We start from the raw sequence: 25246 nt of genomic DNA, 5'->3' as shown, positions 1-25246 counted from the left end.
TTCATAGCATAAACCAATTTATGACATTCCCAAGTAGGTTTTCGGCTGTCAGTCATGTATCTTTCACGATTAGTTTAATTTCTCTTTAAACTAATAACAACACTCCCATAAAAAATTGGATAATTTCAAGCATTTTGTCCTCTTAATATCTTAAACCAGTTTCTTGTAACATATACCAGATTTCATACTCTCCCACTTGTGCCATTCTTCCAAGCACATATTCTGAAAAGAAACATTTTGCCCATCACAAAAACTCAAAATAAAGCACCAACCATGCTGAACAAGAAAAAAATACCCCCTCCAAATATCGAGGCAATAACGTACGAAACAACCTTATAGATTTGTTTAAAGGCATTCCTTTCAACGCTGTCACACTGTGTTAGTGTGATGTATTAAAATGCATATTAACTTTTTACATTATCCTGTTTTACAGTAATGCTGCAGTTAATCAGTTTTTAAACAATAAAAAGGGTAAAGTGCTGATGCCACTGCTAATAAAGTCAGCAAGACTTGAAAAACAAATTACTTTTCTTCCTCATCTTAAATGCAATTACAACATTGGTATCCCCTGTGGTTTACAGTGATTAAATATTTTAACATTTTAATTAAATATTACAATGATTTCTAGGAGGGTACCTTGAATAATCACACACATGAAAATAGATTTGCCCACAAAGACATTCTTGCTAGTGTTATCAAAACAACTTGAGGTTACGTCTAGAGTAACTGTCTTCCAGATTAAAAATTAACAAACTTTATTTAATTATTTTTTGAGAGATGTGACACGTTCACATAGCAATTTTAACTTCATTTATAGCTTTAAAGGTTACTTAACTCATTTCTTTACTCCCAATGATAACACTTCTGATGATGTTTATGGCAGGAAGACCCTCTGTTTTTTAGTCCCTCACTTACTTTAAAGAATGCAATGAATTTGTTTCCCAGTTTTACAGGCAATTCACACACCGTGCTGTTCAACAGTTTCCAGACAATGCTCAACAAGTGACTATTCAGCTTTGTTAATAAAGTATGTACAGCTATCCAATCATGAAGTAAAACGCTTTGAACGTATCTGACATCCCATACAGATGGTGAATGATCTTTTGTAAAGATCTTTAATTCATTGTTGTATCATGGAAAAAAATGGCACTTCCCAAAACCACTAAGAGAGAAAAGAAGGAGAAAGCTCCCCCTAAATACACTGCTTTTCTTACAGTTCACCCTAAACATTTCCTACTAGCTCTTACCCAAACAGGATAATGGTTTAGACAGACCCTGGCTCAACCTAACATGGCAAGTATAATGATACACTTAAAGATGCTAAAGGGTAAACTAGGAAACGACAGAAAAATCAGACTCGCTTTTTTCCCCAGCTTTACCATTTTAAAAAACAAGCACACCCTGCCCACTCTATATTCTCTCCGCTTCACACAAAGGCTATGTTCACTGCAGATAGCAGAGCTAAAGCAACTCAGCTTTCTCACTCCCTTCTGATCATGGGTTCCTTTTTACAGTTACTACATTTTTTTTTTCCATTTCTTCTTCCCTTATTTTTTGCTATTTCTGTTCTTTAACATTTGCATTCAGCTAAGACTGCAATTTCGGAGCTGCCCCACAGGTTGCCTCCAAGAGGAGGTCTCACTCTCCCCACCCTAGCTGGAAGCAATGTAATTTCCACCTCCTCTCCCTTGCCAGCCATGCAGCTCTGTTCCATCCATTGCATACATAAGCTGAAGCAATCATGAGATATCCCCACCCTGTCAGCTAATGTAGCTTCTTAAAACACAAAACTATCAATCCCAGCACTTGGTTTCTCAAATCATACAAGGAACTATAGAAACTGATTTGCTGGAAGCGAACCTGCTAAAGGACATCGTTTGGTTTAAATCAACGTGAAACTGGAATTATGTGAAATTAGTACCTTGCATTTTATACATTTGCACTGCTTTTACAGATGCTACATTTTTCCTTTTTCCTCTCAGCTGAAGTGTATTTTACTTCCACTTACTACCTTAAAGCTCTCTCTACTGCTGCATATTTTCATGTGTGTAACCATCACATGTGCCTATTTTTTCCAGCATCTCTCCTCTTTCTCTTCTTCATTTGTCAAATTACCACTTAGAGCTAGGGCTGGCAAAGCCATGGAAGGCGTTTCAGTAGCAGGCCTCTTGGCAAACTACATGCAGTGCTTTTGACAGCTATTATACTGTCTCCAGGTCTGTCCTGTGTTTGGTCAGGTAATGATCTTTCTCAACTTTTATTGTCCCTTTATTTACCATTTTTTACCTCACCTTGTTTTATGTTTAGAGCAATGTAAACTTAAAGCTGAATATGGTTATCAAAAATCTTGCACAAATCAGACCTACATGTTACACAGGAATCATTAACTGGATGTAAGGGTAGATACATTCTTAATCATGCTGCTACAAGTCTGCAACACACACACAAGTCTGGTGAAATAATAAATTAAAGCCTCACAGTATCTGCTTCCCTTCCACCTGAAGGCTACACATGCAAAACTTAATTTTAAGTGATGCCACTGAGGTAATCCCAGTGGTTAAATGCATATATACATACACATTTGGAAGATCAAAGTCTAGTCAGAATTCTAGCTAATGCCTGTTATCAGTAACCCACAAATGTAGCATACTTCTGTATGTCTTCTATACCTTCATTTTGTAGACATCAACATTTACCACAACATACACAGAAAGGGCAATGAGCTTCCCAAGTACATAATGAAACTGGCTATTTTTACCTCATTAGTATCTTCAATGTCATAAAGATACGCAATTATAGAAAACTATTTTATGCTTACTGGAAATATTTTAACATAAATATCACACGCCACATTTATAAAGCACATGCAGCTTATTTTCCAAAAAATACAATTCAGCTTTAAGCACTCAACGTAGTTGAAGATTACTCTTAGATTTTTAAAAAAAATTATTTTCTGGTAGAAAAGATCAGTAAGAACTGAGGAATTTAAACTTATTGGAAGTTATGAGCATATGCTTAAAATAATCTTATCTAACAGATATCATGTATTTAAAGAAGTACTTTTTAAAACTTGTGTTTCTGGGACTTCATCCCATATAGGTATGATTTAGAAGACCTCTTTTAATCCATTACCAATTATTTCAAGTGATATTTTGAATAATCCATCTATAAGTTTAGATGGTATCTCCTGTCAAAGCTTAGCCCCGTTGTGTGATCCACAAGCCTATTAAGAGTAACCCTTCAGGTCATTAAAGAAATCTCAGGTCAGCCAAAGCAACTAGTTCATTCACACCTACCGAACTATTTAGAAACTGTTTTCAATTTTAAATATGTAATCTACATTGTTAACTGGAAAAAATGAAAGAGGGTAAACTAGTTCCACTAATTTCTTTCCGAATTTTAACTCAATATCCAGATTCTGTACCTATATGTGCATTTCCTGATGTTCTGTATCATCGGGGATTACATTGATGTCAATGGCATTGTATGTTACCCAAATTAAAGGCACCGAAGAAGCAAGACCTTGTCTATCAAAATTTTATATCTTAACTATAGAGTGTTCAGAAGCAAGGGGTTTTTTTGTTGTTGTTGGGGTTTGTTTTGTTTTTGATGTTGTAGTCCTCTGAGGCTCCTACATGTGTGAAAACCAGGTCAAAAATACAATGTAATTTGTAAAAACATTGATCAGTGTAAAATGGCCAGCCAGTAACATAATATAAACAAGTACAGAAATCAACAGTTTGACTTGAAAAATGTCAAAGCCAGATTTCTAGTGGGAGTATGGACCCACCTCAAACTCAAGGCTACTAAGAACACTAATAATTCCTTCCTTCCTTTCTTTGACACCTTTTGAAGACTCCCGAGGAATAGGCCTCAGATTGCTTTTCAACTTGTGATCTACACATCTCTAGCATCAAATATATTATTTCTATTCTAAAGATATAATTCACAAGCCATATAAGTTAACCTATGTATCTTATGTACTGAATAAACACCCCATAAACTGATGGACTGTCAAAAGTATTCCCAGGATCATACAGGTCATAGATAGCCAAACAGTTTAAGAAACTATGCCCTGTAGGTAGGGCTTAGTTACTGCACCTTGGATTAAGAAACAGCTGTAAGCACACCCAGTCCTTTTCAGCACAAAGGAAATCAGGCTGAGGGCCAGCTTCTTTCTAAAGTTTTGAAATATATTATAAATATTCAGGTATCGATGTTTTTAAAGATTTAAGAATTTTTCAAAATGATATATTAATTACATATTATGGTTTATATAATATATAATAAATTCTTGATTTACTGTTATTTATCATACTAAAACATCTGGAAACTAAGGTAACTATTGCCTTGAGCCGGGCTGATGTTCAGATGAGCAGTTTGAGAATAAGATCATTCTGATTTTCATGGAACTTGCAGATTTAAGGCAATGTATTTGAAAAGGAGGACAGTTAAATTTAATGAAAAATCTGAACTAAATGCTATGATAGTCCAGGCTAAAATAGTATATGGTTCAGAAAATCAGATGTATCCATGTCATTAGACTTATACTTCCAGACATTAACGACAACAAAAGAAGCACGGAAATAAAGGAAGTTTATGCATTAACAGAATTCCAATTAAACATACTTTAAACCTCAATGTCAGAGTTACTGCTATGCACTTTTTTTTTTTTTAATTGATAAATTATGAAAATTCAGACTGATTCAGCATTTCAGGCCCACAAAAAGCTCTGCTTCAAAAGACGGGAAATCTACTTGATTGACGATCACCTTTCACAGGCAGTAGCAAGTCTGTGAACTAATCACAGTGCAGTTGTGAAACGTACCAGTTGCAATGCCCTACAATAACAAATGAAACCAATGAATCTAAGAAATCATCAACTTGATCAGAACATAATTATCAGCTTTAGACCATCCCACTCTATACCAGTTTCCTGGACTACATTCTCACTGAACGTCAAGTCAAAATAAGTACTTCTGTTATCTTCAAGACTTGATGCATAAATAGCACAAGAGAGACATTGACACCCCACCCCTCCAACTAGGACTGTTTTGAGCAAGTGTGACACCATCCTGTAAAAATGAAAATGTGTCAAATGCATGCATAATTCTTTCAAGAAGGCTGTACCTACAATAACTTTTTTCAAGTAAGAAAAAAAAAATATCCTGTGACCCATTACTTTTGTCTGGGATAACTGCACTGAGGGGCAGATATTCTCATAGAACAGGCTCTAATTTAATTTAGCAAGTTCCAGGTATTACTGTATACAAGTTTAGTTCTCATTACAACCAAAAAAAGGAATAAAAGCCTAAAAGCCAATCTGTTATAGGCACATTTTCCAAGAGCAAGAACAATATATGGTTGGTTGTTCTTTTAGCTGGTCATCCCGGCCCTGTCCCTTGAGGGAGACTGGGCAACGAGGTAAGACATTTCCCTTTCTGCTCTCAACTTGAATGATGCTAAGAACCTTTTAAAATTAAGTATTCTGTGGGCCATAGCATCTTTCAAAAAAAAAAAAAAAAAGAAGAAAATCCATATTCCTCACATATGTTTTCTTAAAGAAGGATCAATTCTCTAGCTAAGTAGTTGTCACTCCTGTCTAGATTTGTATTACTGTGAGGATCCTCAACCCTCTCAACTAAAACCACCAGAAACCGAAATGTACTCCTCCAAGAACAGAGAAAACAACAATCTGTTAGGGGAAAGCATAAAGTAAAAAGCCTATTTCGGATATTTTAGTTGGGCTTGTTTGTTTGCTTTCCTCATAGTTCAGAAGCTAGAACAACTGGTAATACCATACTCCTCTAACTACATTTTTAATTTATTTAAATTTTCTTCTTTGGTAATGCATGGGATTAACGCAGCTTTAACACAGAAAATAACAGTACTTTTTAAAAAAGAGAAATAGCATGCTCTGCCAAAACTGAACATATGCCCAAAGAAGCAACTGTAAGGCTTGTTTAGAACAGCTGCTCACAGGCTGTAATACAGACTACAACAAAGCTTTTCAACTTTTGATCTGCAGGCTTCAGTTGGGTCCAAATAACACCAAGAAAAGCAAGCCTCCTCCTATTAAATTTCCAGCAAAAAGGCAGAATTTCAACTATCTGAATTTCTTTTTTCCTTAAAAAAAAAAATCAAAAATATACACGAGAATTAAATTGAGTATTTGACATACTTAAATACTACCACCTAATGCAGAATAACAGAACTAAGATACCAAAGTGAGTCAAATCAACAAAAAAAAGCAATAAACCCCTTTGTCAAAGCTTGAGAATCCAGATGGAAGAGTACAAGGGAACAAGAGAGTCCCAATGCACAGGAGATGCATACAACTGTCTTCGTATCTGAGTTACAGTAACAACATTCACAGATCCGAAATAAGGGAAGCAGAGGCATGCTAGGTTAGCAAGAGTCCACTTGGAACCTACTCCTCAAGTGGGGATGGATGTCAGCACAAGACATGAGTAAAATTTAGAAGCTTTTCGTACCTGGAGAAGAATTCAGAAAAGAGGTTAGAAACAAGGGGGGGGGGGGGGGATAAAAAAAAAAAAAATCAGGAACAGGAAGACAGCAATACCATTTAATCTGCTGAAGTCATAAGAAACAGAGTGACAGGAAAAACAAAATCAACTTGCACAGGCTTTTAGTAATAAATTTAGAAAAAACTCTCCTAATAGAACTGAGAAAATTTACAGGGCTTTTTGTTTGTTTGCTGTTTTTAAGAAACACAGTGGTAGAACAAGAGAGGATCTACAAAACATCATGCACAGCAGGATCCTGAAAATCTGTAATATGGAAGACAGCATGAAAAAGGATCAGGAAAAAAAACTGTGACAAAAAAGTTTCGAAATGGCTTCCAGACATTTATATTAAACAGGCAATGTAAAATCAGAGAAGTAACACTTCTGCTCATTTAAGGTAACTATGACATGCCAAAAAAGGATACAGACAGAAGAAACGTGAAAGGTTACAAAAAAAAAAAAAAAAAAAAAGGACAAAGAGAAACCAGAGAGCATATTGCTTACATCTATCAGATTAATAAAATACAGAAAGAAAGAGATACATTTAGAAGATTTAATTTTTAGTGACTACAGAAGGACCCTTTGACAAAGAAGACAACATTGAACATGCTGGAGTCATCTAAAAAAGGATTAAAAAGGGCGAGAAACAGAACAAGTGTAATCAGGAAGACAGTTTAAAGACAAGGTCCAGGTACAAGAAGGAGACATCGTATTTCCAGAATCCTGGAGCAAAAATAAATGCATGAGAAAGAGTCAAGGAAAAAAAAGAAAAACTGGAAAGCTGGAAACAAAAACTGAACTTGTGAACCTGGAAAAGAAAGCTGTGGAAAGAAAAGGTGTTTTCTAGAGAAAGAAAAATAGGACACTGTAGTAGGCAAACTTTTCACCCAAAAAAGGGGTGTGGAAAAAAAATAAAGGATAAGAAGATGGAAATAAGTGAGTATTTTGAGGAAGGAGAATATGCATTTAATATAAATTAAGAATTAAGTGCATGTAAATCAGATAGGAAATGGAAGATGGATGTTTCTGTTTAACAGCATCATTCACTTCCAAAAAAGCAGCATTTCAGTTCATGGCAAAATGAAAAATATGTTCTTCTCAAGTCAGAACACAATTTTAAGATAGTAAATCAAAAAGAAAGAGTGCCGACATTCCCCTCACCACCCGGTACTAAACTGCAATGCCAAAAAGCAGTATTACGTTGTTCTATTCCGTAGATGATCCATTTGAACATTAATCCTCTTTCCATGAATCAGAGCTGTGCGACAGATCCATTACTGGTATTAAGGATACAAACATTTGTGTCACACAGCAGACGCGATAATTATCGCGTAACATGACGCGATAATCTGATAATTCAACCACTGATAAAAACTGCTAAATAATTCCTGAACTTAGCGCTGCTAAATGACACCAAAAATCTCTGTACATAAAGATTTCCGGAACAATTAACCAGCAAGAAAGTTGTTAAGACTATATTAGTCTCAAAACCTTCGTTCACGTCTTGTCTTTAGGTTTTGAACATTTTTATCAGTTTTTAGATTATATTTAATTGACAATTCACTACTCAAAACCTGTGGAAAAGTCTTAATGACAAAACTAAAGAAAGCTGATTTTATTAAGTAAAGCCTTCCAGAAGGAAAACATGAAGTTACTGTAAAATTAGACTTAATTTGAGCAAAAATTCTTCAACAAGGATTTTAAGTTTCACCTGATTTTTAAGGAATAGAAACTACATTAAATGATACTTCAGTCAAACACCCTAGTACCTGCTTCTCATGATAACCACCATTCATAGCAGGAGCTGGCATAGAGAATGAGCACTTACCTACAAGGTCTTCACTGTAAGAAACAACTAACCATGACATTATCACCTCTCCTACGCTTGATCCTAATTGAAATTTTCTTACAAGCATAAACAAACTTTGAAGATTCACCCAAGAGTTCAGCAAACATTCCAGGAATTTCTCAAGATTGGTTAAAGCTTTGAATCATAAGGTGCAAAGAAATTATAAAGACACATCATCCTGCAATACACGTTGCTGAAGCTTTCAGTAAAACAGAGCCAAAAAAAAGTGCTTTATGGCTAAAAAAATAATCCTATGATTTCTTCTGATAATGAAGGCAGTGGGAATCAATTCACTAAAGGCTTCAATCAGAAGATATTAACTTGAAAGAATAAAAGGTGATTTCCCTTGTTTAGAAACTGGCAGTTAATTCAACCAGAAATTCCTGCTGAGTGCATTCAGGTTTTTATCCAAATGGACAGACTCAAGCTTCATAAATCCTTGAATAATTTTATTGTCTGTATCTCATTGTTCTTTCTGCTCTCACACTGATCAGGAAGCCTCGTTTTTTTCTTTTTGCCCCCATAAACACTCCTTAGGAGCTGTAAGTCTATACAACGAGCAAGTCAAAGCTCTCACGTCTTTGATTAAGGTGAGGTGAAAAGTAATGATTATTAGGGTAAAAAAGAAATCAGCACAAAGAAGATGCCTTATGATAAGAAGACACAGTTTTACAGCAGTTTTGAACCTTGAACTGTAGTAATTCCTACAACTAGTACTGAATCATAGGTTGATACTAATTTATTTTTGTCTCTTTAGATATATACTTGCACACACACACAAATGCCAAAAATAACACTTCTGCATTTATTTTAAGAGCATCTCATTCATAGCAATTACAGCTGAATCATAACTACATCACCTCAGCTGCTTCTTTTTTTAATAGGCTGGTGTGCTAACCAAAATAAACTAAGTACCACAAACTGTAACATTCAAATAATTAAATTCTTATTCATCTGAATGTTTTTCAAAGAATGCTATAAATTTTAATATTAAAAACTGTGGTGCTTCATGAATTTTACACATTTCCCAAAGCACAAAGTGACAGGAAAGAATCTGCTGGAATGAGATGTTAAGTAATACTGTCTAGAGACTTGAGTAGACAGCTAGTGGGATATCATATTTTGTCTCCTCCAATCATTTGTTTTCTCAAGAGACATGAAAGTCAGTGGAAACATTTCAGAGATTATAGAGCTGCTGATCACAAAGCTACTGTACTCTAAATTAGTTAGCATTGTATTTAATTGATTCCCAGCAGTTCCATATATATTCAATTTACCCATACTTAATCTTAAGTCTCAAAACTAGACCTGGGAGTTGCTCTAAGAGCTTTCCTACAAAATTAGGAGTAACAATTTCTGTGTTTGCAGCACAGCAGGAAAAAAACAAACATGCCTGCACATTTATTTTTGCATATAGTAACATTCATATATTTTTAATTTGTGATTGATAGGGGAAATATGAAGTTTCTCGAAGCTAAGACAGAAATAAAGCCCTTCACAGGACTATGTAATATAAAAATATTCATATTCAGTAAATTAGCACCCCATAAACTATATGAAAGCTAACACCTTAAATTCATCTGCATATGTCTGGTTATTTTTATTTGTGGGAAGCAAAGGATTCATAGAAAGCAAAATAAAATAACCTGACAGCAAATATTAAGTCAAATCTCAAAAATACCAAATAAAACAGTGAAATAAAATCTACTTTTTTTTAATGCACCTAAGATTCTGACTAATGGGTTGGGCTTTGGGTGTGGGTTTTTTTTTTTTTTTGTTCCCCCATTAAATTTATTTTTCTGAGTAGATCTTGCCCACAGAATAGTTAGTAGTTGACAGAGACTGCAATGGTATTAAATACCAACAGTGGAGTAGTTACCTAACGAGCAGTGTTACACAAGTTTTATTTCCGTTGTATGATCTAGCATGTGTATTCTAGATTGTTTTCTCTATTCTTTATAGCTAAATTGATTTGCTGGAAAATAGGATTTTTTTTTCTCTTTAGAATTCTTCAGGTTATGCTTCACTGAGAATCATAATCCTATGCATGCTTAGTATTGCATTTCACACACAGAATTAAAGAACTAGATAAGAAAATACACAACAATCATCTGAATTCTTAGTTTACTTCCACGTAAATTGCTTGGTAACAAAATAGTACAAGAACTGAAAAAATAATAGGCCAACCAATTTCTGATTACTAGATTAAATGAAGTTTTTAAAGAACACCTAACTGTAGCCCAGATCTCCACTTACTAGTTACTATTACACTAATAAGGTTACTTCTACACACAGTTTCAAGTAAAACAGAATAGTGATAATTAAAGCCACAAGAAAGTTAACAGCTCTCTCAAGTGCAACTCTCATGATAATAGGTTACAGCTGACTGAAAAGCTGTTTATATAATTAGATGGGTATTTACATTCTAGCAGTATCTAGGATAAGTACTAGCTGAAGGACAGTTTCCTTTATGTGAAAACATACCAATTGAATTGATCTTACACACAGTGTCTGAAGACAAAACAGATTTTGTCTGATGATCTCCAAGATTACAACTAAGCAATCATACTTACAACTGCTTTAATTCAATACACTATTATTCAAAGAGGACTGTGAATGCAACAAAACAACACATTCTTTTAGCACTATGCTAAATTTCAAGCCCCACTGACAAAGTCTAAAGCTGCCTGCAAATATGATCTTCAACTCCGAGTTCTTTCAGAGACAGCTCTGAGAATCACTGCCATGCTACACTACTTTTGACATAGGATAATTGTTTCAGCAGTCCAACCAACAAACCTTTTCAAACAGGTTATAAGCAAGCATTTGAACTGCTTGACAGAAAGGCGCAACTGCATAAGACAAATGTCTTATGAAATACGTGTTAGCCTATTTGCTCTAAAGGTTGTAAGACTCATTTTAAGGAACAGCAGCTCTGAGGAATCACTCTCATTCATCTGCTTGCTATACAAACTAGGTCCCACGAAAAGAGTAAGGATTTTAGATACTACCATAGTACTACTACTTAATAATGTTAATAACAAAGAAGCAGCAGCAGCAAGGCTTACAGTCTGACTTTCAGGAAAGTCCATCTTCAGCAATTTGTGAGCACATTCTTCAAAGTCTAAGCTGCAATAATAGACAAAATACTTCTCATTATCTGTGCAAAATATGCTAAAAACATTTCAGAATTATATTGATTGTTGATGCTGAAACTTCAACTGTTTTGAAATAAAGTATCTCATTAACATTCAGAAAGCTGTTTGTTTTGTTGGTTTTTTTGTTGTGGTGGTTTTCTTCAATGAACATTTTGTATTTCATGAATTTATATCTGAAAATTTATCCAAACTCATTACATTTGCAGACAATCAAAACAAGATGACTCAGGTCATTATTACTATTACATCATCTTACAAAACTTAGCAAAACACAAACACGCGAGCTCATTTTGCACATCCTGAAGAACACCAAAATGCAAGCACTGTATACAAGTTCCAAAACCAGTATATACCACACTCTCCTCTTTGCACTCACGTTCTTGCATACTGAAAGCCTTTAGTTACCAGTAAGTGCCTCCCCCCACCCAAGTATAAGATGAACAAACTTAATTAGGGCAAGAAAGTATTGAACAGTAGCTTTGAGAAATATAAGAGCCTCTCATACATCTCAGTATGGTACTAATCCGTATGTCTAATGATCAATACCACAACTACATTATCTCACTCCTCATGCAGGTTCAGGCCTGCAGAATATTATGGGCCATGCCTACTTTTAACAATGGAATTGAGCAGCATGCAACAGATTAATCTCTCCTTTCACCCAGGTGACACAGGAGTTATAGCACCATGTTCTGATTACTTGTGCCACGTACTGCAAGGGGATTTCATTCTCAAGATGTACACAAACACAGTACACTTCAGGGTTGGTATCTGCATACTTGTTTTCCAAACAATGCAGATGGCAACAGGCCTAAAGAGTACCACGCTGCAGAACTCCTTACTCACAGAAGTGGAGAAACTCTACAGCATCTCTACTTCAAGCGTGTCACACTTTTTTCAGAAATTCTTAAGATGCTGTATAATCTGAAGATCACTGACTTGTGTTCACTCAGAAGATTTTGATTACAGTAATCCTCATGGAAAAGTCCCAGTGCACTACTCAAACATTTTGAAATGAAAAGGATTTATCTTAGAATGAGAATTTGGGTACCCATTTGTCAAAACAGTCTGCTTTATACAATTAGGTCAGGCTCCATAAAGAACACTTCCCTGTTTGTTTGTTTGTTTGTTTGTTTTTTTTTAACTGCACACTAAAATATTATTTAAAAAGAAAGAGAATACCAGTTCACCCATTTCAAAAGAACAGCACTCATAGGTGTACAAATTATATTATATTTACCTTGACTGAATAGCAAGATAAATTGTACGACGGAAGGAGACCAGATTGATTTCTGTTTTGTCATGGACAGTAACTTTCTGACCTGGGAAAGAGAAACATGGTTTTGTAAAGAGTAAAACATTAAGGGAGATATATGTAATCTCTTAGAACAGCTCTATTTACTGTTTACTAAGTCTGTAGCACACTATATAGTACTTTTCCTAGAAATATTTAGGACTGTTTAGCAGGTTTATGGGGGGTTTTTTATTTATTTATTTTTACAGAGAAGAAAAAAAAAAAAAAATCAGTATATGCCCCATCTGTAACTAACAGGTAAATATTTAGAGAGACAGTTTTAAGAGGATAACTCCCCTTTCAAAGACCTTTCACATAACTTAGCCACTGCAACCTCTGGGTTCAACATTTCTTGTCTATATTATTAGCAAGGTATTTTCTGCATAATTTAACTACACAATGCTTTGTGTAGTCTCCCTGATTTTAACAGGAAATTCTTTGTTTCTGTCATACGTAGGATCTACATTACAGCATTCAGCAAAGTTCTCTTTTGTCCTGGATCAAGTGTATAAAAATCTGTTCTGAACCACAACCATTCTGGGAACACCTTCATTCATACAGTATTCACTATTCCTTCATTCTTTTAAAGTTTGGTAATAGCATATATGATGAAAAGTTAAGTGAATTCTCATACTTTTCATCAGCCTGGAAGCTCTGCTCATCTGTGAAATACTCCAGCAAACTGGTGAGGAAATCCATTCCTGGTATTCTACAAGAACAGGACTTGGCTGGCTTTTCAATTACTCACACAGTCTGCACAAACATTTCAGTTACGCTTATCCATCAATTTTTTTCCTGGGAATCAAATACATTCTTTGAAAACGTGTAAACACTGACTGCTTCCACTAAAGATCAAGAAAGGGGGTTGAACTGAACTAAGAAGTGAGATATAGAGGATGTAAATACAGTTGTAAGAAAACCCATTCTGATCTTGAAAGTGACTTAAAAATATGATAGAGCACTAGAAAGTGTCCAGAAAGGTTGTCTTTGCTAGTTTTTAAGGAAGCATTTTCACATTTGTTGTTTTTAAATGTCTTATGTTTGCAAGGCTTTTCTCACAGGAAATGGATATGGTCAAGAAGAATCGGGCAAAGATGCTTTTCATTTTCTGCCTGCGCTGAATGCTTCCTTTTAGACCATTACTTTTATACTATTTGCTAGTAAACAGTTAGATCTGAGAATAATTCAAGGTGAAAACATCCCTTAACATTTGAACATTCTTAGTTTTGCAAAATGTGTACCAAGTTAAGTTTTTGTTTCCTGTTTCATTTACAACCAATCACTAGTAAGGTGCCAGTCATACACTTACCATCTTCATCCTCCTCTTCATCATCTTCATCTTCCTCGCTACTTCCAGCCTCTTGATCTGCTTCAGATTCACTGTCACCTTCATCAAGAATTTCTGAAAGAGCAGTATCCCAGATTAAAGGAATACAGACCACAGTAGTTTTATTACCAAAAAAAAAAAAACTTGATCCAACACTTAAGAGTGAAAGGGTGTCCCAGGTGGAGAATGTGGCAGAGCCAAAAAAATAGGTATGTCATAACCAAATGAAAACATAGCTAGGGAAAAAATACTGAAGAAAATAGCAGGAATACATTGGAAAGGTCTATGATGAACTGAAAGACAGTTATCTGGGACACAAATATCACCCACTGTTAAAGGCTGGTAACAACAGCTGGATAAGTAAACATCCTATAAGTAAGTGCATAAATATTTCATATAAAATGTGTATACACACAGCCCCCTACCTTTCTTCAGCGTTTTGTATTTCTCTTCATTTTCCATAAAGTTGGGATCCATCTTGAAAACATCTTTAGAATAAAAGAGAATCTTTATTTAAAATACAGAATTAAGAAAACAATGAATATTTAATCTTAAATTTGTTTTCACGGGGAATGCAGTCATAGAATTATGTTCCGTTTCTAACTTACTAAGAACATCCTCTGGGTTGTAGTCATCTTCTAATGGCAACATATGAGTAAACTGATCCTCCTCTTCCACTAGATCTAACCCTTCTGGAATGATTGGATGATCCTTGAAGCCATCCTTCCGTACAGCAAACATAACTTCTATCATATACTGAACGCGCATATCGATTTTAGATTCATGCAGAATGTGTCGAAGACGGTCAAAGATTGCTTTGGAAAAAGACAGAGATGTAAATATGAAAAGGATTTACTAATACAAACACCAAAAAGACAAATGTTCTGGCTAATTATACTTACCATTAATACCCCTAGGAGACACTTCTGTTAATTTGAGCCCACTTTCTTTAATAAATCCAATTGCTACTTCAATACTGTCATCAGTAGGCCTTTCAAGAAGCAAAGTGAGCATTTCCAAACATAAAACCTCATGAGCCTATGGAAATAATATCAGTAAAGAATTAGAATGTACAATGTCACACTATTATTACAGTGATTTACTTGACAGAGCAGTCCAGCCTTTGAGGATGCCACAGCACACTTGTTTATCACACACAGAAGGCAACAGTAGTGGGACAAAGCTAATTAAGAGAAAGAAAAAAATTTCAAATACAATTTTACCACCTGTATTTACACCAACTTTGTAGTGACTGTGACTATGCTATTGAAATGAATAAGCAAGCAATGAAAAACATTTTGCCGTTAAGAAAAAAAATAGAATGCGTTCCCAAGAAGCAAGTAAAACAGCACTTACATTACAGAAACTAGTTCTAACCGCATTGTGTCTATAATTAGGTCTTCCAGGATCATACATATAAGCAAATGGCACATCTCAGATTAGTTTCCTCTTTACAAAATGCCGTATATTCCCAATGCATTCCTGACAAATTGCTTCTTGCCATTATTTAGATTGGAATGTCCTGATTTCTAACACATAAAGCGGCATAGAGCTGGATACAAATTTGATTTAGATGCAACTGAGTCTAGTTCTGCCTACACAGATGTTTAAGCCAGATGACAGTGTTGCAAGAAAACTCTGTTTAAGATCCATGGGACAGAGCCTCAGAAGCAGCTTGCTTTGCATCAAGATTTGCCTGAATACTAGCCAAAACATATTTATGAAGTCTGGGGAAGCTCTGGATTATAAGTGCAATGGTAAGCAATAATAACTGCATAGGCAATTACCAATGTCTTTTCTAAAAAGGTCCTAACAATTTACAGCAGGCATTAAAAGGAAGCCTGAACTCAGATTTTCAGTAACCCTTAGAACAGGGAGAGCATCTTCACTTAGGCTACTGCTGTCTTAAAAGTAAAGAAATAGCCATATATCGTTTGGATTGAGTAGAAACATGAAGTAACATACCACATTCTGATTCATCAAATGTGCAACAAACTTCGAAGATGTTAGACAGAGTTGCTGCAAAAGAAATAAAATAGGAAATTTTAACACATCTTATATGGAAGAAAAAATTTACTTACTAAGATTTGTGCATCTCACAATCAAATTAAGTCATGCAACTAACTATGCTGGGATACCGATAGTTGTTCACAATTAGGACTGCACACTTTCAAAAAAAAAAACCCACAAAACCAAACGAACTATCACAGTACCAACCCAGAACAGGTTGTCAAGCTTTCATAATACTCTAATACTACTATACTTAATATATTAATGATAGGTCCTGACCCACAGGTCTTGGTTGTGTTCTTTGAAGCATGTAATTTGAACACACTTGATACGAGGTCAACACAGCAGAATTACAAGTTTCAGCATGTTGCTTCTTCACATTTTACGTACCTTATCATTTCTGCGATAACCTTTGCGAAAATTTAGTATCAACCTCTTGAGAATTAATTCACCAATATTTGGAAACTTTGAATTGATAATTGCCACAAGAGCTGCATAAACATGAGTAAAAATCGGAGAGGCACTCTGAGCTTGCAAAATGGATCTAGACAGCAATCCCCTGTAAAAATACATAAGTTTAAGATTTTTCTGGTAATAAAACATTTAATATTTTTATTCAGTACATATCACATAAAATAGTATTGTACAGTTGGAATAGTAGAAGATACCAGACAGTCATTTTCAAACCATTGTTTATCATGCCACAAATGGAGTTTTGCAAGATGTGTTACCCAAATGTGTCTGAGCCAAGAAATTCTTAAACTGATACCTTACCTTTCATTAAATATTGTTCCTATTAGAACTACATTTGAAAATGATAAGCATGTAAAAAGTCTTCATCTTGTATCCTGCAATTATCCCTTTTTAACCCCAACACAGGCTCTTCTTAGCTTTGAAATTTGTACGATTGTGCTCTTTTCCTCAGTTGAAAAAACAAAATCCTGTTTGTGTCTGAAAAAATATCTGCTCTGCAACTATTTATGAAAAACACAGAATTGTGTTCCAGTATAACGATAACTTAAACAAGCAAAACAAACTTCTAAGAAATAAAAATTATATTTACATAAAAGGTCCCTAACAAAGATCTACCCAGGAATAACAAAACTGAATGTTCAGTAAAACCAGAATGGGCAAAGTAATGCTTTTCAATGCTTTTCTCAAAAGAAACTGCATATTTCAACATAATAATTATGTTTTGGAACCGAGAACTGATTATAAAAGACTACTACTTAGAGCCTAAATGAATGCAAACACAGGGCTCAAGAGATAATAGTTCTTTTATTGTACTAATGGTCTCGCATTTATATCAAGACTAAAATCTGAAAAGAATCTGAGACTTTTTCCCCTCTCAGTTTTGCTTTTTCTAATGCTATAGCACAGAGAATTTGACTGTTGCTGTATTACTCCATTACAAATGGGTGAGAGGAAAAAAAAATAAAGCAGCCCTCCAAACATGAATCTTCAAAGTGCACACTGATATCCAACTCTATCTTCTCTGTGGTCTATTGAAATCTTCCAAAAAACCTCCTACACGGTACTAAATACAAACTGCATAAGGACCTTATTCCTACTTACTTTGGAGTTGACAAATGGAATAGAACCCATTTCATACTAGTGCACAGAAACAGAGTATTTAATCTTGAAACTATTACTTACTTCTCACTTACAAACTGAAACTGGTCTAGTTCAGATCCCATTTACCCTTTAGTTAGAAAACTCAGAAGAGCACTTTACAGCTAGGTAAAAGTTCATGTCATTACTTTTATATGCACCTTTGTGCAAATCTGGAAGTCAAAATTAACTGTAAGAAGGGCAATGGTGACATTTTCTGTCTACATTGTTATGAAATTTATAAGCTCCTAAGCCACACACAAAAACTTCCACAGAGAAGTGTATTCTAAAAACATTCAACAAGCTCATTTTTAAACTAGAACATTACTGCTTGTATGAAAATTAAGTTTCTGGGACATGAGATGCAGGCAAGTAAAAAGCAGTTCTACAACAGACTGCTCGAGACTTCATTATTACTTTTAACAGAAATCACATTTGGGAACTACTTGCTCACTCTCTAGATTTTACTAAATTCTCTTCTGTTGTTTTTATGCTATTTGCAGGATTCTGATCATCCCATCAGGTATGACATACATGAAAGTAACGCCTTCCTTAGCTATAACCTCCTCAAATAACAGTGATCAAGTTGTGACAGAAGTGTTACTATCTGTTTGAAACGTAACAGAATTATTTCTGGATATTTTCTTCAGAGGGGTTTTTTTCTGGTGGTGTTTAGTTTTGTTTGTTTAAACAGTAGCCAGTCTAAGAAACCATACTCCTTCAGACTAGCGTATTTAACCTCTATTGACATCAAAATTAAAGCAAGGAAAGTCATCACGCAGTACTTGCACAGTCACCACGACTTAGTGCTGAGTTCAAACAGCATAGTAATCTTTTCTCCTCAACACAACAATAAACAGTCCAGCCAGATAACTGTAGTAAAACTTGTTTTGCTAAATACTGGCTACAAATATTATTTATCCCACAGGAAAAAAACGCAGAATACAAAAGTAAACATACAGAGACACCTGTAAATTTCAAGTCATTCAAGTAAAATGTGTAGGTAAAACCTTTAAGAAAAGGAAACATATACTATCCGTTGCACTCTTATTCCTCCAAGCATACAATCACTTCCCCAAGTAGGGGACTACTCTGCATAGGACACTATAGCCTAAGGTTAATTTTAAAATCCGACTAGCATCCATACACTACACATAGCACACATAGTGATGTACACATCAACAGAATACATACCAGCAGAAAAGCAAAATAATTGTTTTAAAATACTAAGACTTACCTTCCCCGAACAATATTTTCCTGAAGGAGCTCATGAATGATATTTTCTATATTAGAAACGTTCACTTTATTGACAAGACCATTGATTGACTTCTTCAAGGCTTCCCAACTCATCCTCTGATATGCCAAGCTGTTACAAAGGTATCACAAATTATTAATGCATAAATTTGAGGTAGCACTGAGTGAATTTATATATATATATATATACACACACACAAAAATGTGAATGTAAGTTGTAGTAAGTAAAATAAGTATGAAAATATTCACTGCATAAATATGAAGACTAGTTCATAATTACACATTTACCTACTAGGAACTCACTGAACCAACATGATATACCAAAATGTAATTCTCTGCAGATATGGTATAACCCAGTATGTTCAGTTTTCTAAGATATTAAAAAAAAAATCCCTGGTTATGTGCTGTATCCCACTTTTCCATTTACAGTTTGCAGGAGAAGCAGGTACAGTCATAATCTGATTCTCTTACCTTTCTTCTGATAAAAATATATCTTCAAAAGAATGATCACAGCCCTCAAAATGTATCCCATTTTCATCAACATTCACTAAAACCTTTACTGTTTTGCTTTTCAGTAAAAATTCTAATACATTACTTTTGACTCACCTATTTTTATCAGTGATTTGCTCTTGCATCATCCTGAGCTTGGCAGGTGGAATATATGCACCACCTGTGCGAGTAAGGATTGGATCCACTTCTTCTTTCTTCTTCTTTGAAGTGGTCTCATCATGAGCAAGTGAGCTCTGGACTGTCGACCTCTCTGGACTCCTACGATCAGGTGATGAATATCTTCTCTGGTTCCTTCGATCAGATTCTCTCTCCTCCCATTTCTCATGGTGTCTCTCTCTCCCCCTTTCCATCCTTCTTAAAAAAAAAAAAAAAAGAACAAACAACAATAAAATACCCAAGGGTTCGTGAAAAGTTTTCACGTTTTATTCTTTAAAATGAGTGTTTTATTACTGATTAAAAAAAGAGCTTGATACTCACCTTCCTTCTGAAGTTCTGTCATCATAGTATTCCCTTCTTGAATATTCCTGATCATATCTGCTGTCATCAGAATATCTTCTCTTTCTGGGAGATGGAGACCTGTCACGCTCCATATCCCTACTGGCAACCCAAGACACAAAATTCTTAGTAGTAGGCTTAGAAAAGCAATGCTATTAATATCTACTTGCAATATAATGTTACCTATATACTAACTGTTCCACTTCTGCTACCTGAGTTTCAATGTACACATCATTCAAACAGAAGATGCCCCTTTTATCATAATTTGTTGTCAGTAAAAAAATAATCAAAAATCAAGAGAAGCGCTGTAAAAGGAAGCTCCTCCTAGAACTTAAAATTAAACACGAAATGGTAATAACATCAAATACCAAAGGCAAATTCAGCACCATGCATTTCTTGGAACATACACATTCATTTGTTTCATCTACTTTTACCTGTGTAGCATGAAACAGAATAGACGTTATGAGAAAAAAATGATATTGTGTTTAGTATAAGAGGTTTTATTCCAATTAAAATGTAAAAAGAAAAGTAAACTGGTAACAGCTCATCTCATGCCTTGGTAGATGGCACTTCAAATTATATTTCTCCACCTCCTGCTGGCATCAATAATCTTGCTCTAAAATGACAATGGTGGTATCAGGAATATGCGAGTCCAAGCAAAAAGCTGGCATCTAATTGCCATTTTCAAGTCCCATGACAATTTAACTGAAAGCTAAGGATTTTTTTAAAAGATTTAGTTTTAGTAACAAATCTATTTAATTACTGCTATATTGACGTTCAAGTATTTTATTAAACCTACACTTATTTTTCACTGCTCAGTTATGGTAATATATAAAAAGAAACAGAACCTGATTTTTTTTTTTTAATTATTTAACTCACTATGTGAGGTATATATACAGAATTGTAGGGTATAAAAATCAATCGCTCTACCTGTCCTCTGGAGACAAACTTCTTTGGCGAGAACTGTAGTTTTCCTTCCTTTCATAGCTGGAACCATGCTTTGAGAAAACAGAAAGAAAAATCAAGCTCCAAGATTATATGTTAATTACTATGAGCACATATATCTTGACATCAAAGCATTCCATGTCTTTCGTTCCCTACTTCTTCACAAGAAGTAAAGGTCATCAAATAAAGCTAATGGCAGTCAGTTATGACAAGGAGAGCTCATTCTAAATAACAAGAAGTTAAACAGCTGGACTCCCTGCTACAGGATCCTGCAGATGCCAAATGCCTACATGGGTTCAAGAGACTGGACAAACACTGAAGAAATATTCACATGAGTTACCAAAGAAATTATCTGGCTTGGGAAGCTGCAAATAGGGAGAGACTGGGAGAGTATGTGGGTGAGTACTTTTACGGTTGCCTCGTTCCTAAACTTTTGAAGGCATCTGCTATCGATTACTGCTGAAGACTAGAATAGATGGACCTTCGGTGTGCCTTTCCTGCTTCCTTCTTCCATACGCCATTTTACACTTCGTTACATCACATGCAATACCATTAATAGAATTCTACCACTTCTTATTTGAAGAGTGTCTTTCCTCTATCCTAAAGATCCCCTTTACTGCATAATTTTTCCTTACCTTCCTCCTTTTTACTAACCATGATTTATTTCCACGAGTCATTCCTAGCTTCATATAGTATAAACATCTACGTCACGCTGTTCCACTTGACAGATCCTGGAAGTAAATTTAGTTCTAGATTTTTGAAATATATGTTTGTAGTATTATTTAAGTGCTAAACACTTAAATGTGTTGTAAAGTGATAAACACAGCAAATATTGTGGTCTGAACCATGACACACAGAATTATGGCATCATACACAAAAATTGGAGTATGACAGCATCTACAGCACACATGGAAAGACATTGACCTCATAGAGATGTTTCAAAACTACTTTGGTACAGCTAAGAAGCAGTTTTTATGACTTCTATACTTTCATTGTAAGGGTCCTCTCTTCCCTTAAAATATTATCTATGATTTTACAGAACCGCAATCTTATGTTATCAGCCAGTGATCATGTATGCATCACTACAAAAGAACATCCCTCTGACAGTTTAATTCCAGAGTAACATTATCTTTGATGGCAAAGCTAGCACAAGAAATTCCTGTATTTTTACCATGGTTCTTCCCCTTTCAATACTCATTTGTGGGACTATACCATATAGCAGATCACTGAAATAATTCAAGGTTAAAAAAAGTCCTGAAGTTGTTGATTTTTTTTCCCCAAAATAAGATAATGCAAGACTGTATCCTAAGCTTCCAAGAAACTGGTAATAAAAATCTTTGAAAAACACAGACTAGTTACTGTATTTGAATAATATTTAGCAGATGGGAAGAGGTGGGTCTTTTTAGGATGACCCGTGCTCATGAGTTCTAGATCACCTGCCTTTGCCCAAGCAGACCCAAAAAGACAAGTGTTCACGGAAATAAAACAATGTTACAGACGCCTCTGTATTGGGCAGCTCTCATGTCTCCTTGCAAAAGGACCTATGTTTGCTGAAGAACTTGTCACCCTCAGCTCTTCATGAACAGGCTTTCTGCCACAAGTTAGTCTTCTTCCTTGTCCACTTTGATCAAAATTATTAACAGAAAGTGTCCAAACAGTATGCTTTTGCTAACTGGCTTATTTTGACAGACGAGGGAGCACTATGATAACCACCAGATTGGGAAGACATGAGAAGATATCAAACTATCCTTCAAGCATCCCTATTAAAAACTGCTTCAGTGAGAAAAGCTGGAACCAAAAGAGTGAAGAAGCCTACACAAGGTTGAACTCTAGAAACATAGCCAGAGAAATACCATAGAATTGGGACAGCATACCAGAAGAGTATTGCTCTGCTAACCTATCCCAAATTTAGTGTACTTCACAAATGTGACACTTCTAAACCATCATTTTAGGAGAGTAATTTTAAACCAAATTTTTTTTTCTTGCATTCCTAAAAATCATTCCCATTCATTCAGAAATGTAGCACACAGCTTTTAAAAGGGAAAGCTTTAATTTCCACAGTAAAAAATACAGTTGCCACATTAACTGCTACTTCCTGCCTCTTTATCTTTCATTTTAACATCACTGTTAACTTTTCAACGGTTCTTTTCTCCATTGCTCCACATGCTTAAGTTCTTTGTGGAGTCATCATTCATTCAGTCACTTTTCACCAATTACTTTATCATTATATGCTAATAATGTTCAGAACTTTCATTGTTAGGACAACAAGCATTAGAAACAACAGTAATTCCCTGACTTCATAGCAATCTTTCTCTTATAAACAGCTGCTGTCAATTATGGATATTGTTTGTTTTACATTCAGGAAGCTTTATTTAACACATCATCAATTGCAAACCTCATCACTAGTAATAAGGGAATAATCAAACGCCACAATTTATTTTTAAGAACACTTACATTTACCCCACAATTTAGATTTAAGAACACTTACATTTACTTGTGTCACCCTGCTCTTCATCTTGACTTCCTACTTTTTATTAAGTTCTGAGCACACAGCAATTAGACAATCCAAGGTGGACTTCAGCATATGAAAAACATTTCATCTGCAACAAACAGAAGGCAATCAAAAACTTTCTACTGCACACGGTGCAGGAACCTGCGCTTTTAATTTGTTCTTTAAAGCTATGCTTGCATAACTCCTTAAAACAAAATCAAACAAACAGCCCCCCCCCCCAACCTAGTCAGATCTCTTAAGGTTACACAGCAGCTGCCGTAGGAAATAAAGGCTGTAAAACGGCAGCTTGGAGTTCACCAGCACCACCGCCGCGGCCACCCGGCACAGCCAGCCGCCAGACCCGGCGGCCAGGCCGCGGCAGGGGATGCCGAGGCCCTGCTCACAGGCCCAGCCACAGGGCGCCCGGCCCCAGGGCGCCCGGCCCCGGCCGGCCACTGAGCTCTCCGCGGGGCTGCGTTACCGCCCGGCCCGCGTCCCCCCGCCCGCTGCTGAGCCGCGGCCTCAGAGGGGAGGCCGCGACCACCCCCAACCCGCGGGCGGGCCCGGCCGGCGAACGGCGCCCGGGGGCTCCCGCCGCTCCCGGGGGGAAGGCGGGAAGGGGGGCAGGGTGACCCGCCGCCCTGCCCGCGGGAGGGCTGTCACCAACCGCCCGCGGCCCACCGAGCTCCGCACCTACCGCCCGCCGCCGCGCACGGTCGGAAACAGCGTCACTTCCGGCGGAACGCGGCGCACAATGAGCGCGCTGAGCTCAGGCCCCGGTCAGCGTCAAAGTTCGGCGAGCGCACGTAAGCGGCTACAGCCCTGGGAGCAGCGCGGGGGAAGCGCGCGGTTCCGGCCGCCCGGGCACCGCTGCACGACGGGAAACGTAGTTCTGCGGCGGCGGCGCTCCCGGCGCCCATCTTGTGGGTCCGGCTGCCGCCTTGCCTGCTCCTTTCAGTTCAGCCTGCGCTTCTCTAGTGCTGGCTTCTTCCGAGGTGAAGGCATCTCAGAAAAAACAACCCCATTGCTACCAAATGTACAAGGTTCCTGTCAGAAATATCGGTAATAGCAAACAAGCACTCAACTCACTTCCGTTAGGGAAGAGGAGCTGTCCAAAGTCTTCCATCAGCTCTAAAACTGAGTGAATTTACCGAGTGAATTTAGTACACCTGCCCCTTGAATAACACCTGCAGCACACACTCCTGTCACTTACACATGAGCTGCTGGTTAAACCTTACTTGAAATATGTCCAGGACATACCTAATACATTACACCATGTTGAGAGGTACAATGCTGTCAGGATACCTGCTTATTAGGAGGGTTTTTTTGGCCTCTCAAAGTTGAAAGTAAATGACCACCACCGGTTCACGCTAACAGAGGACCTGTGGCTTATTATAGGCACAAATTTGTTTGCATTGTAGAAAGTAATTAAATGCATAGGGACGAAAAAAAAAAAAAGGAAAATGCTATGTAAGGTCTTAAAATGCTTACGGTTCATTTTCAGGTCTTCTGAGATAATGAAAATAAACTCTTAGAGGACGCAGCAGGTCAGGATCAGAAAGGCATTAACTCAGCCGAGAGCCAGATGGTTTCTGCAGGGACACCTGTAACCGAGCCGTGCGGTACCACGGCTGCGCTGCAGACCGCCAGCATCCACGTGCAAGTCCCTGCGCGTGCACAGGTAGCGGGACACACTATTTACTGAGGGGAAGAAGGTGGCAGCGAGGTGGGAGCAATGCTGGAAAACCGCTACTCACAATTTCCCCTTTCAAACA

At 36.5% G+C, this 25246-nt stretch overlaps 1 protein-coding gene across 5 annotated transcripts in view; it reads right to left on the bottom strand.

Annotated features, from left to right (window-relative positions):
- Positions 1 to 24307, bottom strand: part of CWC22 (CWC22 spliceosome associated protein) — a 33752-nt gene extending 9445 nt beyond the window's left edge. For 2 of the 5 annotated variants that reach the window (XM_087733096.1, XM_087733100.1), the window contains exons 1-14: positions 24169 to 24307; positions 23469 to 23580; positions 20966 to 21033; positions 20018 to 20137; positions 19637 to 19894; positions 19014 to 19142; positions 16556 to 16724; positions 16121 to 16174; positions 15058 to 15193; positions 14764 to 14970; positions 14581 to 14643; positions 14138 to 14230; positions 12775 to 12856; positions 11445 to 11505 (exon numbers count right to left, since the gene is read on the bottom strand). In XM_087733096.1, the coding sequence (XP_087589222.1) occupies positions 11445 to 11505; positions 12775 to 12856; positions 14138 to 14230; positions 14581 to 14643; positions 14764 to 14970; positions 15058 to 15193; positions 16121 to 16174; positions 16556 to 16724; positions 19014 to 19142; positions 19637 to 19894; positions 20018 to 20137; positions 20966 to 21033; positions 23469 to 23495 (1467 nt within the window). In that variant the 5' untranslated portion in view covers positions 23496 to 23580; positions 24169 to 24307. Of the gene's footprint in view, positions 1 to 11444; positions 11506 to 12774; positions 12857 to 14137; positions 14231 to 14580; positions 14644 to 14763; positions 14971 to 15057; positions 15194 to 16120; positions 16175 to 16555; positions 16725 to 19013; positions 19143 to 19636; positions 19895 to 20017; positions 20138 to 20965; positions 21034 to 21634; positions 21712 to 23468; positions 23581 to 24164 lie in introns of those variants that run through there. The other 3 variants (XM_087733098.1, XM_087733097.1, XM_087733099.1) reach the window with 3 other exon arrangements.
- Between the last annotated feature and the right edge of the window lie 939 nt (positions 24308 to 25246).

This window comes from Nipponia nippon, unplaced genomic scaffold (genome assembly GCF_047370975.1).
Source record: "Nipponia nippon isolate SJK-2023a ecotype South Korea unplaced genomic scaffold, ASM4737097v1 scaffold_5, whole genome shotgun sequence".
Classification (NCBI taxonomy): domain Eukaryota; kingdom Metazoa; phylum Chordata; class Aves; order Pelecaniformes; family Threskiornithidae; genus Nipponia; species Nipponia nippon.
The sequence above is the reverse complement of the archived record's forward strand: the minus strand, read 5'-3'. Positions and strand labels throughout refer to the sequence as shown.